The 17,357-nt window shown below is 46.3% G+C and overlaps 1 protein-coding gene across 6 annotated transcripts in view; it reads right to left on the bottom strand.

Moving 5' to 3' along the window:
• CHDH (choline dehydrogenase) overlaps positions 1 to 17,357 on the bottom strand; it is a 91,736-nt gene that overhangs the window by 21,921 nt on the left and 52,458 nt on the right. For 5 of the 6 annotated variants that reach the window (XR_009690360.1, XM_061128353.1, XM_061128348.1 and 2 more), the window contains 4 exons: positions 3,048 to 3,806; positions 2,248 to 2,399; positions 1,164 to 1,293; positions 559 to 693 (listed from right to left, as the gene is read on the bottom strand). Coding sequence is in view for 5 of the 6 variants with exons in the window: in XM_061128353.1 (XP_060984336.1) it covers positions 559 to 693; positions 1,164 to 1,293; positions 2,248 to 2,399; positions 3,048 to 3,750 (1,120 nt within the window). In the remaining variant the exon portion in view is untranslated. Of the gene's footprint in view, positions 1 to 558; positions 694 to 1,163; positions 1,294 to 2,247; positions 2,400 to 3,047; positions 3,807 to 5,599; positions 5,619 to 17,357 lie in introns of those variants that run through there. The other variant, XM_061128352.1, reaches the window with a different exon arrangement.

The following is a 17,357-nucleotide window of genomic DNA, read 5'->3' as shown; positions in this document are numbered from 1 at the left end:
ATCCTGATTATTCCTTCAATGTACTTAAAGCTTAGCATGTTTAGTTTCCGCCCATTGTCTCCACTAGAGCGTAAACTCCCTAAGAAAACCTTCCTTATTAGCACTTCTCACCACGTAGCTCAGAACAGAAGGGCGTGAGGAATGCGTGCTGAGCAAATGAGTAAGACTTCAGCTAGAAACCAAATGGAAAATGCCGAGAGATGAAGCTGATTCTGTAGTCCAGCATCAAGTGCCCTTTCTCCTGGCCCCTGGGCCCCGACCGTGTCCAGGACGAGTCCATCCCCGTCCAGTCGTCAGGAGGAGCAGCACCAGCCCTTGCAGAGACTCACCTTGGGCAAGTCCTGTGTGTGGCATCTGGTCCTCACACCAGCCTTCCACGCAGGAACTGTGTATCCCCGTTTTGCAGATGGGAAAACTGAGGCTCACAGAGCTGACATGAATGGCACAGTTCCACTTTGAATCAGAAACCTGGAGCCACAGCCTGTGCTAGGTATGTCAAGAGGGAGGCTGTGCTGCCCACAGACCATCTCTCCCAAAGTCATGGATGAGCACACCCACCTGTGAACTTCCAGAGCCACTCCAGGCCGATCCAGGCCTTCCTCAGGGGCTTCTGTGCAGAGTGGAGGGTGATAGGGCGGGTGCATGCCTGCTGGATATATATCTCCAGGTGGTCTTGGAGGTTCTGGCCAACTCCTGAAACCAGAGGGGATGGTTAGGAAGATGTCTCCCAAAGGGGCTTGCTTGGCTGGCCTCTCAACATCCCCCTGGTTTTGAAAACTTTCCTCCTTCATCCACTTATGTTCCAGGCCAGCTCCTGCTCATTCCCAGGAATCCCATTCCCGCACTCCCAGCCGCTGCCAGAGCTGCCTGCCCCTGCCCCTCGCTCCCAGGGTACCACCTGTAACCACCCAGGTGCCTTCCTGCCAAGCAGTCCTCCCCCCAGGCCTGTAGCGGGCGCTGCTCAGTCAGCTGCCCCTGGCTGGGGAAGGAGGGAAGCAGGCCCATCATGCTGAGCCCATCCAAGCTCAAGGGGACGCTGGCAGTTCACTGCCATGGACCAGCACTTTCACAGGCCTCTCACAATAAAGCCTCCAGCCCTCTCATAAATAAGCAGTTTGATTTAGCAGAGACACCTCTGGGGCGCAGCGGGGAAGGGGGCTCACCAGGAAGGTGGCACACCACCGGGATGCCCAGTTTCCTGAGGTCGTCGGCATTGCCCACGCCCGACAGCATGAGCAGCTGCGGAGAGTTGATGGCACCTCCACTTAGAATCACCTCCTTGCTGGCATAAGCCTGGAAGAGGCAGGGGGTCATGCAGGTCATGCTTCCCTTCCAGGAGAGCCCGTCAGCACCCTGAGAACGTGGCCTTGGCAGGACCGCTTGGGGATCCTGCTCAAGGCCCAGAGGGAGGAAGCGGATGCTCAGGGTGCCACTAGGGGAAGGGTGGGTGCAGGTACAGGGTGCAGGGTGGGTGTGAGCATAAATATTCTGATATTTTCTGCCACAGCCAGAAAGTAATGATGGTCCTGAAATAAGGACTGTAGTGCTTAAATGAGATAAAGGAAGCAAGCACTCAAACGAGCAGTTTAAAATAAAGCCTGTGGTGAGCCAGATCTTCACATGGGATGCAGGACAATCCTCACACGCTGCTAAGTGGAACACAGCACAGTGCAGAGATACGGAGTGTGATCACAGATATAGTCCTTACCTGAGCTGAAAGTTGCTCAGTCATGTCCGACTCTTTGTGACCTCATGGACTGTAGCCCTCCAGGCTCCTCTGTCCATGGAATTTCCAGGCCAAGAATACTGGAGTGGGTTGCCTTTTCCTACTCTAGGGGATCTTCCTGACCCAGGGATCAAACCCGGGTCTCCTTCATTGCAGGCAGATTCTTTACCGTCTGAGCCACTAGGGAAGCCCATTATGGTTTTTAAAGCCTCTAACATAAACATATCAATTTCTGGACAAGTGTGGAAGGCAGTAGCAGGCAGGTTCAGGAGGGTGCTCATGCCAGAACATCACCAGCCGGTGGCCAGACTGGGGCTCCCTCCCTTCTAACAGGCCACTGCCTCCTGCCAGGCCTGGGGACAGTCTCTCAGGCTGTTGCTACCAGCCGCTCACTCCTTATCACCATGTTGACGGAGACAAGAACATGACTCCTGCCCAGCCACACTGACGGTGACCTCAGGGTCACTGCCCACTCCCTCCCGGCCAAGTGAGCTGCTCAGGCCTGGTGGTAATTCACTCACCCTGTGGCTCTGGCCGTTCTTGATGTACTCCACACCCACTGCACGGGTGCCTTCAAATAGAACCCTGCTCACAAACGTCTGGGTCTCGGCTGTGAGGTTGGGGCGGCTCAGTGCTGGGTGCAGGTACGCGCAGGCCGTGCTCCATCGCTTGCCTGCAGGACAGAGCAAGGAGATCAGTCAAGCCCACGCGAGTTCCCTGGTTACCGGTCATACAGGGGGAGGTAGCTAACGACAGGATTAAGAGCCAGTTTGCCCTTCCCCTGACCCTGTAAGCTCTGTCTTCAAAGGAAGACTGAGACCCAGATGCTCTGTGCAACTGAAATCCACATCAACCTGGGGCCCCTGGATGCAGGTGGGCATCCTCTCATCCTTGAGAGGATGACAGAGGCCAGGAAAGGCTGATGATGAGTACTGGGTCCAACCTGGCTGTGTCTCCGCCCTGCTGCCAGCAAGGCCAGTCACTGCTCAGTGCCTCAGTATACCCTTGTGTAAGGCTCTGAAACCTGGGGCTATGTGGCCGGAGAGCTGACTCTTGATTATCCACATCAAATGCGACCAGAGGATGCCTAAGGTGTCGCCACCTCCCAGTCACTTCTCACTGGCTTTGAGTGGTATCCTGTGGGCTCTCGCCGGTGCAATCTGTCACATCCTCTCCACCTCAAACCAGCCCCAGTCTGTCCACACTTACCGACCACGACCGGGTGCGGGGCGGGGGCCGGAGGGATGGGGCTGTGATAGAACAGCTTCTCGTTTTTAAAGGAGGAACCTGGGAGATAGGGAATCAGGAGGCTCGCACCTACCTTCGTGGATGGTCATGTCCATCCAGCCGAAGCCCTCTTGTTGGAAGCCGTTCATGTCCTCGGTGAGGGGGTAGCCGGCCTGCTGTGCCGCCTCCAGGAACGCGCGGTGCAGCGGATGGCCGCTCTTGCCCCGGGACACGCGCAGGGGCCCGTCGCCGCCGCGGTACCTGCCGGCGCCCAGCTCGTGCGCCTGCGCCCTGCGGAAGTAGGGCAGGCAGTGCCCGTAGCCCCAGCCCGCGGCGCCCTGGCGCTGCCAGCGCTCGTAGTCCTCGGCGTGCCCGCGCACGTAGACCATGGCGTTGAGCGACGACGAGCCGCCCCAGACGCGGCCCCGCGGCCAGTACAGCACGCGGCCGTCCAGGCCCGCCTGCGGCTCGGTGTGGTAGCACCAGTTGTACCTGTCATCGCACAGGTTGGCCACGAGGGCCGCAGGCATGTGGATCTTCCACCGGAGCCGCTTGCTCCCCGCGTACACGTCCTTGGGCCCGGCCTCCAGCAGCAGCACGCACTGGTCAGGGTCCTCCGTGAGCCGGCCGGCCAGCACGCAGCCAGCGGAGCCCGCACCCACCACCACGTGGCTGTATTCGCCCCGGCTCCGCGGGCGCTTGCTGGCCAGAGCGCAGAGGCCCTGGGGGCCCTGCGTCCCCAGGGCTCCCCATGGGCCCAGGCATCCTCCCCGCCAGCCTCGCAGGACGCACCACATGCTTCCAGCCCAAGTTCTCTTACTTCCACCGAGGGAAATGTGATGATTCACTTGCCCTAAAAGTAGAAAAAGAGGATTTGCAAAGTTTAACTCAGCATGCACGTACAGAACCGGTGCCCGCCTGACGCTGGGTGCGACAGGCCTGGGTGCCGTTCCTGGGGAACCAGGAGGAGAGAACACAAGCAGGAATATCAGTCCTGCAGGATAAGCGCCAGAAGTGACAAGCCCAGGGCTGGGGGCACAGGAGGCTCCTCTCCACCTGCGGGGCGGGAGGGGGGGGGGGGGTGGTCCCCAGAAAGGCTTCCCTGACATCCGTCTATGAACCTGGAGGTGGGGGCAGGACTGTACCTGCTGGAAAGCAGGGGCTTGAGGACCTTCCATGTTTGCCCTGACTCCTCATCCACTCAAGACATGGAGAAAGTCGCTGAGGCCCTACCACATGCCAGGCACCATGTGGTCCTCTCTAGGAATACCCAGAGAACAAGACATCTGCCCTCAAAACTGATGGTCTGGGACCTGGGAGACAGACAAGACTTATATAAATAACCAAATGAAGGTCAAGGTGAGAGGCTGGAGACTACAGTTTACAGCCTTTGACCTGAGGGCCCCAGAGTACAGAAGAAGGGTTTGCAGCAGGGGATGGGGTCAGAGCCACAATCTTCAAAGATCACTCTGTCCAGCACCAGAGTTTTAACAAACGTCAGTAACTTCTGGAAGGTCCTTCCCCAACAATGTTCACCTCAATTCCAGCATGCTCAGCGCACACGGGGAGAAGAGCCACGACATCCGTCAGAACCTGCGCTGACACAGGACCTCTGATCAACCCAGGCACACAAGGCCTGCCCAGGACTGAGGCCGGATCGGAGAACTGGAAACGCTCAATAAACCCTGAGAACTCCCCCACCTCTTCTACAATCCTGCGCCAAGTCCCCAGCTGCCTATTGCGGGAAGCAGGCTAAGAAGAGAGTGGAGAGAGAAAGATTCCAAACCCCCCACCCCCACCCCATTCCTGCAAGCACAGGAGACCAGCAGGGCCTCCTAGAAACTAAATCTGAAGCAGGAAGAACCTTCCAGTGTTTCAGGCCTCATGCTAGCACAAGGCAGCAGCGGCCCACTGCTCAACTCCCAACTGGGCTGACTTCAACACTCACACTAATGACCTGACAGAATAAAAGGCATGCCCTTTCCTACGTAAAGACACTGCTCACCCTCCAGTCTCTATTATCCTGTTACACACAAGGTCATGCATGTGTAAGAAAGGTCCTGCATACTCATTATAAAGAGAAAAGTAGTGAACAGAAGTAAATCAAGGGGGTGACCCATCCAAGATGTTACAACTATCACAGACCTCAAAGTAACAAAGTTTAAAGTTTTGAAAGATTTAGCTGAAAAGGTGGACATGTTGAACAGATAGGCAATTTCAGCAAAAAGTTGACAATAAAAAAAGGCCCAACTGCTACAAATAATAAAAAAATTACCAGAGATAAGTAATTTGACTGGAAATGTCAGAGAAACAAGTGAAACTGAACATCAGGTTAGTAAAAATCATCCAATGGAAATACAAACAGAAGAAAGAGTGAAAGAATAGAACAGAACAGCTGAGAGCTATGAGATGAGACCAAACCATCTAAAGTATACACAACTGGAGTCCAAGCCGGAGGAGAGGGATTAAGGGAAAAAGAGGAGGCGGGGAGAGGCGGGGAGGGAGAAGGACAGAGGGAGCACAGGGGAGAAAAGATATCTGAAGAGATAATTGCTTAGACTTCCAACAATTAATACTAGACAAAATTATCACAGATTCAAGAACCTTAGAACATCCCAAGCAAGATTAATAGAACGAGAAACACACCTAAGGTATATCAAACTGCTGAAATCCCAGAAGATCATCAAAGGAGCCAGCCCACTGTGAAAACATATGTACAGAGGAATAAATTTAAGAGTGCCTGCAACTTCTTATCAGAACACATACAACCCAATGGGAGGAGGGTTCTGGGGGAGAATGGATACATGCATATGGATGGCTGAGTCCCTTCACTGTTCACCCGAAACTATGACAACATCATTAATCAGCTATACCCCGATACAAAATAAAAAGTTAAAAAAAAAACGAAACTCAGATCTTTTGGATGTTTTATACCACCCTGTTGAAAATCACTGAATTAAATACATTAGTGTCATAGCATTAAAAAAAAAAAAAAGAAAGAAAGAAACATACAATCAAGGATCAGATCAAGATGGTGGGGGAAAGCAAGAAAATCATGTAACTGAGTAGGATCAAAGGAGAAAAACAGAAAAAGAAAGGAATCGGGACAAAAGCTGGGCCCCCAGGAGGGAGCTGTGAAACAAGATGTTTCTGCCTCACTGGTGGAGTGATCTGCCTAGACAGATGGGGAGCCTCGGGGCCTCAGAGGAGAGCATGGTAGCCAGCTTGCACAGAACGGAGCAGAGAAAGACCTGCAGAGACAGTGGGTGCCACCACCCAGCACTCCCCAGCCTGAGACATTCATCCTCTGGCGTGGGTGGGGGCTGGGTGCTGTGGCTCCAGCTTCAGAGACCAGACCTGGAGCAAGGACTGGGGTTGGCTGTGTGGTGACAGCCTGAGGGGGTAGGGAAGAAGCCTCTACCTTCCAGAGAGTCAAGGGACCATTGTTGGGGGGCATACAAGGTACCACAAAACTGCACTCATTTCACATGCCAGCTAGGTAATGGTCAAGCTCCTTCAAGCTAGGTTTTAACAGTACGTTAACTGAGAACTTCCAGATGTACAAACTGGATTTAGAAAAGGCAGAGGAACTAGAGATCAAATTGTCAACATCCATTGGATCATAGAAAAAGCAAGAGAATTTCAGAAAAACATCTCTTCTTCATTGACTATACCAAAGCCTTATACTGTGTGGATCACAACAAACTGGAAAATTCTTAGAGATGGAATACCAGACCACCTGACCTGCCTCCTGGAGAAACCTGTATGCAGGTCAAGAAGCAACAGAACTGGACATGTAACAGTGGACTGGTTCAAAATTGGAAAAGAAGTACATTGAGACTGTATATTGTCACCCTGCTTATTTAACTTTATATGCAGAGTACATCATGAGAAATGTTGACCTGGATAAAGCTCAAACTGGAATCAAGATTGACAGGAGAAATACCAATAACCTCAGATATGCAGATGACACCACCCTTATGGCAGAAAGCAAAGAACTAAAGTGCCTCTTGATGAAGGTGAAAGAGGAGAATGAAAAAGCTGGCTTAAAAACTCAACATTCAAAAAAAAGATCATGGCATCTGGTCTCATCACTTCATGGCAAATAGATGGGCAATCAATGGGAACAGTGACAGACTTTATATTCTTGGGCTCCAAAATCACTGCAGATGGTGACTGCAGGCATGAAATTAAAAGACGCTTGCCCCTTGGAAGAAAAGCAATGACAAATCTAGACAGCATATTAAAAAGCAGAGGCATTACTTTGCCAACACAAGTCCGTCTAGTCAAAGCTATGGTTTTTCCAGTAGTCATGTATGGATGTTAGAGTTGGACCATAAAGAAGGCTGAACACCAAAGGATTGATGCTTTTGAATTGTGGTGTTGGAGAAGATTCTTAAGAGTCCCTTGGACTGCAAGGAGATTAAACCTATCAATCTTAAAGGAAATCAATCCTGAACATTCATTGGAAAGACTGATGCTAAAGCTGAAGCTCCAATACTCTGGCCACCTGATGTGAAGGTGGTCTTTTCATTAGAAAAGATCCTGATGCTGGGAAAGATTGAAGGCAGGAGGAAAAGGGGACGCCAGAGGATGAGATGATTGGATGGCATCACAGACACAATGGACAAGAGTTCAAACAAGCTCCGGGAGATGGTGAAGGACAAGGAAACCTGGGGTGCTGCAGTCCATGGGGTCACAAAGAATTGGACACGACTGAGCAAATGAACAGCAACAACGCCACGAGGAGAGGGGTGGGACTGCCAAAGGAGTTTCTTTCTCTACGTGCCCGCTCTCAGGGGGCAGGGCACCACTTCCACAAGCTCCAGGGAAATCCCTATAAGGTTATCAGCTGATTTCTCTACAGAAACACTGCAGGCCAGAAGGGAGTGGCAAAATATATTCAAAGTCTTGAAAGGAAAACATCTGCAACCTAGAATACTCCACCCAGAAAGACTATCATTTAGAATAGGAGGAGAAAGAAACCATTTCTCAGACAAGCAAAAAGTAAAAGAATACAGCAATACTAAACCTATCTGAAAAGAAGTAGTGAAAAGTCTTCTCTGAATAGAAGAAAAAAGCAGGAAGAAACTGGAACTCACAATTGAAAAGTAAATCACTTAAATTAGTCAGTATACAGATTAAAAAAAAAGAAAACTGTGAAAGTGATGATAAAAGAACAGCAAAAGGATAAACATAAAGATGTAAAAAAGACATCAAAATAAAAAAAATGTGGAGGAGGAGAGTAAAAAGATGCAGATTCTTTCTTTTTTTAAAGACTGTCTCATGTACCCCAGTGTTCATCACAGCACTGTTTATAATAGCCAGGACATGGAAGCAACCTAGATGCCCATCAGCAGACGAATGGATAAGGAAGCTATGGTACATATACACAATGGAATATTACTCAGCCCTTAAAAAGAATACATTTGAATCAGTTCTAATGAGGTGGATAAAACTGGAGCCCATTATACAGAGTGAAGTAAGCCAGAAAGAAAAACACCAATACAGTATACTATCACATATATATGGAATCTACAAAGATGGTAAGGATAACCCTATATGCAAGACAGAAAAAGAGACACAGATGTACAGAACAGATTTTGGACTCTATGGGAGAAGGCGAGGGTGGGATGATCTGAGAGAACAGCATCAAAACATGTATATTATCAAGTGTAAAACAGATCGCCAGTCCAGGTTGGATGCATGAGACAAGTGCTCGGGGCTGGTGCAATGGGATGACCCAGAGGGATGGGATGGGGAGGGAGGTGGGAGGGGGGTTCAGGATGGGGAACATATGTAAATCCATAGTTGATTCATGTCAATGTATGGCAAAAACCACTACAATATTGCAAAGTAATTAGCTTTCAACAAATAAAAATAAAATAAAATTCATTATTTGCCAAAAAAAAAAGAAGGCTGAGCATGGAAGAATTGATGCTTTTGGACTGTGGTGCTAGAGAAGACTCCTGAGAGTCCCTTGGACAGCAAGGAGATCAAACCAGTCAATCCTAAAAGAAATCAAACCTGAATATTCATTGGAGGGACTGATACTGGAGCTCCAATAATTTGGCCACTTGATTTGAAGAGCTGACTCATTGGAAAAGACCCTGATGCTGGGAAAGATTGAGGGCAAGAGGAGAAGGGGATGACAGAGGATGAGATGGTTGGATGGCATCACCGACTCAATGGACATGACTTTGAGCAACCTCTGGGAGATGGTGAAGGACAGGGAAGCCTGGTGTGCTATAGTCCATGGGGTCGCAAAGAGTCAGACATGACTGAGCAACTGGACACCACCAACAAATGGAGACTCAGACATAGAGAAGAGACTTGTGGACAGGGAGACGGGGCAGGTGGGAGGGCGTGGAGAGGGTAGGACGAATGGAAAGACCAGCATGGAAACATATACATTACTGCATGTAAAACAGATAGCAGTGGGAATTTGCCGTATGACCCAGAGAACTCAAACAGGGGCTCTGTGACAACCTAGAGGGGTTGGATGGGGTGGGAGGTTTAAGAGGGAGGAGACATACATATACTTATGGCTGATTCATGCTGATGTATGGCAGAAACCAACAAATATTGTAAAGCAATTATCCTTCAATTTAAAATAAATAAATTTTTTAAAAAGAAAAAAAAAGAGGATTTCACACTCCTCAACATATATGCACCTAATACAGGAGCACCAAATACATAAAACAAATACCAACAGATATAAAGGGAGAAATTGATGGAATAGAATAATAGTAGGAAATTTTAACACCCTACTGTCATCAATGGACAGATCTGTTAAACACAAAAATCAATAAGGCAACAGATTCTAAATGACAGAACAGTTAGACTCAACTGATGCTTTCAGGACATTATGAGGCAGGCATGGAAAGACCATGGGACTCTTTGTTGCAATGCTGCAAAGGGTGTGCCTGGACACACCTCTCCTCAAGCTACAAAACACAAAGACACTACATGGGACTAAAAATAATGGCATGCATGCACACTGGGGAAAATTCTGGATCGAAAGATACACACCCACCCACACCCACCTGCCATTCCTGAAGAGCCAGGAGCCAAAACATGAAAGGGTATTGGGAGCAAAAGCAGGGTCCTGAGCATGCCGCCTGCACTCATCGCCACCAGTGCTAAGTCACTTCTGTCCAACTCTGTGCGACCCTATGGACTCTAGCCTGCCAGGCTCCTCTGTCCATGGGATTCTCCAGGCAAGAATACTGGAGTAGGTAGCCATTCCCTTCTCCAGGGGATCTTCGCAACCCATGGATCAAACACAGGTCTCCTGCATTGCAGGCGGGGAAAACCACCTAAGCCACTCCTCCAGCCCAACCCCTGAATACATCCCCACTCTCACCCTGTATAAGCAAGAAGCTTGCCCCTACTCAGGCCTGCAGCCTGCACGGGAATCCCAATGACCGCCCAACGTGGGGCAGCTGTTCCCTTCTGGAGAGAGGATTTGGGCGCCTCCAGGACCACTGAATGCAGCTTTCTTGTGGGTGACAAGTGGCCACATGAACCTCTTGTTTCAGCATTAAGAAGTCAGCCTTCCTGGCCCCTGGGGGTCTCAGGACCTCATTTAAGGAACACTTTCCCCTCCCCCTTGTCCTTCTCCCGGCTCCTGAAATCTCTCTACTTCCCCTCTCTCTGGCCTCTCCTCTTGCCTTCCCAGGCAGCGTATGTCGGGCACCTACAGCATCCCTGCTCTCAGCTTCTGTGACCTGCTCCCTCTGGCGCACACAGCTCACCTCTGCACAAGACACGCACGGGTGGGAGAGGCTTGCCTCATGCCCTGCAGACCCTGGTGCAGCAGGCTCCCTGAAGGGAGATTTATGATAGTGAACCAGGTTTAAACCTCGCATAGTGCAGTGGCTGAAAGCCCTCTCGTCCCAGCATGCTCAGCTTTACTTTGCTCTTCTGTCTTTCTCTTTTTCAGTCTTTCCTGCTCTGCCTCTCTGTACCTCTCCCTTGATACATGCAGCTGTACTCCCATCCCCTTTATCTTGAAAATTTCTTTGTATCCTTAAGTTTTTGTCATTGGTGTCTTTGTTTTATGTACTTTTGCCTGTCCAATTTTGCTCTTGAAAGAATCTGCAAAAATCATGGGCACGGTGGAGCATTTAAATTTTGAAATACAAACACAGCCCCCATTGCCTGAGACTCAAGCCTTGGGGTACTTGGTGGGACTTTAGAAAAGAGCTTGCATTTTTCCCTCCTCTGCCTTTCAGTTCAGTTCAGTCAGTTCAGTTACTCAGTCGTGTCCGACTCTTTGCAATCCCATGAATCGCAGCACGCCAGGCCTCCCTGTCCATCACAAACTCCCGGAGTTTACTCAAACTCATGCCCATTGAGTCAGTGATGCCATCCAACCACCCCTTCCTCTGTCGTCCCCTTCTCCTCCTGCCCCCAATCCCTCCCAGCATCAGGGTCTTTTCCAGTGAGTCAATTCTTCGCATGAGGTGGCCAAAGTACTGGAGTTTCAGCTTCAGCATCAGTCCTTCCAATGAACACCCAGGACTGACCTCCTTTAGGATGGACTGGTTGGATGTCCTTGCAGTCCAAGGGACTCTCAAGAGTCTTCTCCAAAACCACAGTTCAAAAGCATCAATTTTTTGGTGCTCAGCTTTCTTCACAGTCCAATTCTCACATCCATACATGACCACTGGAAAAACCATAGCCTTGACCAGACTGCCCTTTGTTGGCAAAGTAATGTCTCTGCTTTTTAATATGCTATCTAGGTTGGTCATAACTTTCTTTCCTCTGCCTTTAATATGTAACTATTCTGCCCATGTTCTTAGGAACTTCCTGATTCATCTGAGTCCCCCAGACTAAGAAAAAAGGGTCATTTTAATATAAGGAGGCAAATTATGAGATCTCTTGTTCTATAAAAATTGGCCTGTCTGGCTAAAGCTTTAATGAATAAAATAAATAATTAATAATAAATTAAATAATAAATAATTATTAAATAAATAATAAATAAAATAATGAATAAAATAAAATGAATAAAGATTTAATGAATAGAAATCTATCTTTAGATTCAGGGGCTTCCCAGGTGGCTCAGTGATAAAGAATCTGCCCACCAATGCAGGAGATGTGGGTTCGATCCCTGGGTCAGGAAGATCCCCTAGCAAAGGAAATGATAACCAACTCCAGTATTCTTGCCAGGGAAATTCAATGGACATAAGAGCCTGGTGAGCTACAGTCCATGGCGTCACGAAGAGTCAGACATACACAACTCAGTGACTGAGCACAAGCATCTTTAGATTCAACGTTAAGTATAATATTTTCCTTATACCTAGGATTACTGAAAGTCAGTAAGTGCATATTGTTTTTGTTATGAAATTTGTCAACAGGGAAAGTCATCTGACATGGTTAAATTTTTAAAAAAGGTAACTGGGATAAGAACTTTAAAAATAGACTAAGTTAGATGATAGGAGCTCAATGAATATCCAGGTGATTTCAAATAAGATAAAATATTGGAAACATTAATTGCTGAACAAGTCTAAATTTACCTACTTTGTCTTTTGTGAGAGAGAAACGAAAGTTGTTTGGTGCCTCAATGAGAAGTTCTCTACCAATCTATAGAACGCTAATACAAAAGAGTTCATGGCTGTTTAAAGAAAATAGGATATGTATTTTAGGAAAGAAGGTACAAGGAATGGAAATATATTTTGTTAACAGAAAAAGAGTGATTTTGTCCTGAAGCTGATTATTTCTCAATGAAAAGAGTAAGGGACAAAGAACGGCTACAAAAAGTGGCAGAAATGGAACACCGAGTAAAGACTTTTGTATGTGGTCAGTATTTTCTAAGGGGGGATTAAACTTAATTAGGTAAATGGCTTTTATTAAGATAGGCTGATTCAGGACAGGATTTGGTCTTGCTCTCAAAAGTAATGAAACTTTTCCTGGAATGCTGCTCTTGACAACAGATTGTGTGAGTGTCTGTGCCTTTAAATCAACTGTATTTACTTTTGAAATCTTTTTCTTCATCTTAGCTCAAGGAATAATTTTTTCACAGTGATCTATTATTTTATCTGATGGGGTGTTAAAAACTCTTTGAAATTTTTGACAGATTTTCCAAATATCAAATTCTAATTAAAGTTCTTTTCATCTCCAGCTAACTAACTAACAGGAGCTTCAAAGAGCCCCTGGAGCATCCCAAAGAGAGATCCTGAACTAATAGGGTTGGTATCATAAATTATATGGGAAACACTGTCCAAACTCATTGTTGATTGTGTTAGATGGAATCATCAGGCTTTCCCCAATTCTATCACAACCGCCAAACATACAGAGAAAAGGGTTTGGGTTCTTGTGCTGTCTACTCTGTCACATTACTCTGTGTCCAAAATACCCACTGTGGAAAAACTCCCACCTCTCGACCCTCAGACCCTGAGCCCCAGGGCATTTTCTACTGTGCCAACTCCATTCCTCCAGAAGATCCTTTTTTCTCCTCTAGGAGACCCTTCACTCCAGGCCTCGGCAGCCCTTACACAGTGACAGACTACCTTTTGGGCTGGCCACTTCCAAGCAGCCCACATCCTAGGCTTTATAGATGCTCAATCTCGAGGAATACAACTCAGCATCAGGAAACCTGTTATAGGACATAGGCATTATAGACAACAGACCCCACTCAGGGAGAGCCCTAGCAATGCACAGGTTCAAATGGCCCCTATTGAGGACCCCTCTTGCAAGGGATGGGGGTGACCAGAGATGTCTGGTTAATTCATGGGAGAGTTGAGGATGCTCAGAATCCCATTAGGTGAGAAAGGAATTCAGGGGACACTCTGATCTCTTCTGACAAAATCCTCCTAGTATATTTTCCTGGGGTGCTGGACTTCACTTCGAGGAGGGCTCTCAGTTGCAAGTTACTCAACATGGAAGGGTCCTCTACTAAGCTCCCCTCAACCAAAAAAAAAAAAAAAATCTCTGGAATGGATCCTTAAAAATTGGAAATTCAGAAAAAACAAATGTGCTGTAAAGGGAAAAACTTAAACTTTACTGTAACACTACTTGGTATTTATACAGGTTGGGGAATGAATTAAAATGGTCTGAAAATGGGTCTCTAAATTATAATACTTTAATTTCTCTTTATGACCTTTTATTGTTAGTGAATAGGAATGCAAGGGACTTCTGTGCATTAATTTTGTACCCTGTGACTAAATATTTCATTGATTTGCTCTAGTAATTTTCTCATGGTATCTTTAGTGTTTTCTATGTATAGTATGAGGTAGTCTGCAAACAATGACTTTTACTTCCTCTTTTCCAATCTGGATTCCTTTTTTTTTTTCTGATTGCTGTGGCTAAGACTTCCAAAATGATGTTAAATAATACTGATGAGAGCGGGCACCCTTGTCTTGTTCCTGATCCTAGAAGAAATGCTTTCAATTATTTACCATTGAGAATGTTTCCTGTGGGACTGTCTTATATGGCCTTTATTATCTTGAAGTAAGGATACAATCCCATACAACAATGCAACAAAAAGAATAAAATACCCAGGAATAAAGCTACCAGAGGAGACAAAATACCTGTATGCAGAAAACTAACAGACACTGACAAAAGAAATCAAATAAGACACAAAGAGATGGAGAGATACGCTGTGTTCTTGGATTGGAAGAATCAATATTATGAAAATGACTATACTACCCAAAGCAATCTACAGATTCAGTGCAATCCATATCAAATTACCAATGGTATTTTTCATAGAGCTAGAACAAATAATTTTACAATTTGTAGCAACTAAACAACAACAGTGAGAAGGGCATGGAAACCCACTCCAGCATTCTTGCCTAGACTCCTCATGGACAGAGAACCCTGGTGGGCTACAGTCCATGGGGTACAAAGAATCAGACATGACTGAATGACAAAGCACAGCACAGCACATCACAGCACAAACAACAGTAATGGAAACACAAAGACCCCGAACAGCCAAAGAAATTTTGAGAAAGAAAAACTGAGTTGGAGGAACCAAGCTCCCTGACTTGAGACTACACTACAAAGCTATGGTAATCAAGACAGTATCGTTCTGGCACAGAAACAGAATTGGAGATCAATGAAACAAAGTAGAAAGCCCCAAGAGAAACCTATGCAACTATGGGCACCTTATCTTTTGACAGAGGAGGAAAGAACATACAAAAACAAGACAAAACAAAAACCCAGCCACTTCATTAAGTGGTGCTGGAGTAAAATTCAATGGTGCTGGGAAAACTGGGCCACTATGAATAAAAGAAGAAAATTAGAACACGTCCTAAACCACACACAAAAACTAACTCAAAATGGAGTAAAGACCTAAATACAAGGCCAGAAACTAAAACTCTTAGAAGAAAACACTGCCAGAACATTCAGCAACAGAAACTGCAGTAAGATCCTCTATGACCCACCTTCTAGAGTAATGGATATAAAAACAAAAACAAACAAATGGGACTTAATTAAACTTAAAAGCTTTTGCACAGTAAAGGGAAATATAAAGAAGATGAAAAAACAAACCTCAGAATGGGAGAAAATAATTGCAACAATAGCAACTGGTAAAGGTTCAATCTCTAAAATATACTAAACAGCTCATACAGTTCAATATCAGAAAAACAACCCAATCAGAAAATCGGCAGAAGATTTAAACAGACATTTCTCCAAAGAAGACATACAGATGGCCAACAAACACATGAAAAGATGCTCAACATCACTCATTATTAGAGAAATGCAAATCAAAACAACAATGAGGTATCACCTCATACCAGTGAGAATGGCCATCATCAAAAAAAAAATCAATAAACAATAAATGCTGGAGAGGATGTGGAGAAAAGTGAACCCTGTTGCACAGTTGTGAAGTGAAAGTCGCTCAATCGTGTCCAACTCTTTGTGACCCCATGAATAATACAGTCCATGGAATGCTCTAGGCCAGAATAGTGGAGTGGGTAGCCTTTCCCTTCTCCAGGCGTTCTTCCCAACCCAGGGATGGAACCCAGGTCTCCCACATTGCAGGCAGATTCTTCACCACCTGAGCCACAAGGGAAGCCCAAGAATACTGGAGTGGGTAGCCTATTCCTTCTCTAGAAGATCTTCCTGACCCAGGAATCGAACCGGGGTCTCCTGCATTGCAGGCAGATTCTTTACCAACTGAGCTATCAGGGAAGCCCACTAGTGGCAATGTAAATTGATATAGCCACTATGGAGAACCATATGGAGATTCCTTTAAAAACTAGGAGTAAAACTACCCTATGACCCAGCAATCCCACTACTTGGCATGAAAGTGTTAGTCACTTAGTCGTGTCTGACTGTTTGCAATCCCATGGACTGTAGCCCGCTAGGCTTCTCTGTCCATGGAATTCTCCAGGCAAGAATATAGGAGTGGGTTGCCATTTCCTTCTCCAGCAGATCTTCCTGAGCCAGGGATTGAACCTGGGTCTCCTGAATTGCAGGCAGATTCTTTACCACTGAGCCACCATGGAAGCCCTACTCGGCATACACTCCAAGAAAACCATAATTCAAAAAGACACCTAGACCCCATGTTCATTGCAGGACTATGTACAACAGCAATGATAGGGAAGTAACCTAGATGTCCATCAACAGATGAATGTGTAAAGAAGTTGTGGTGCATATATACAATGGCATATTACTCAGACATAAAAAAGAACAATTTTGAAGCAGTTGAACTGAGGTGGATGAACCTACAGCCTGTTACAGAGTGTAAAGTAAGTCAGAGAAAAAGAAATATTGTATATTAATGCATTAATGTATATGAATGCATATATATGAAATCTAGAAAAATAGTACTAAAGCACCTATTTGCAGAGTAGGAATAGACACAAGACATACAGAACAGACTTGGGGACACAGTGGGTGAAGAGAGGGTGGGAGGAATTGGGAGAGTAGAATTAACATATATACACTACCATGTGTAAAAAAGAGAGCTCATGGAAAGTTGCTGTATTATACAGGGAGCTCAGCCTGGTTGTCTATGAAGACCTAGAGAGGTGAGGACATGGGATGGATGGAGTAGCGGGGAGGCTCAAAAGGGAGTAGATATATGTATATTTATGGCTGATTCACACTGCTGTATGGCAGAAACCAACACAACACGGTAAAGCAATTATCACCCAATTAAAATAAATAAATTAAATGAATATATTACCATACCATCTTGCAACTTGTAACTTCACTGTTACAATATCAGAAAATGCACTCAGATTTCATATGTCCAGGTCTTCATGGTCCTTTAACAAAACCCTGCTTTAAACAGCTCCCTGCATCAAAAGCCAGGGGAATCAGAAACACTCCTGACATTTAGATGACCCCAACTTTTTTGGTCACTTTATTTATTTTTTAATTAGATGATCCCCTTTTAATATTCCCCAATTCTCATGGGGAAAACCAAGTTTCCCCTGCTTCTCCACAGCTACAT

Source organism: Dama dama, chromosome 24, assembly GCF_033118175.1.
Source record: "Dama dama isolate Ldn47 chromosome 24, ASM3311817v1, whole genome shotgun sequence".
Lineage (NCBI taxonomy): Eukaryota > Metazoa > Chordata > Mammalia > Artiodactyla > Cervidae > Dama > Dama dama.
The sequence above is the reverse complement of the archived record's forward strand: the minus strand, read 5'-3'. Positions and strand labels throughout refer to the sequence as shown.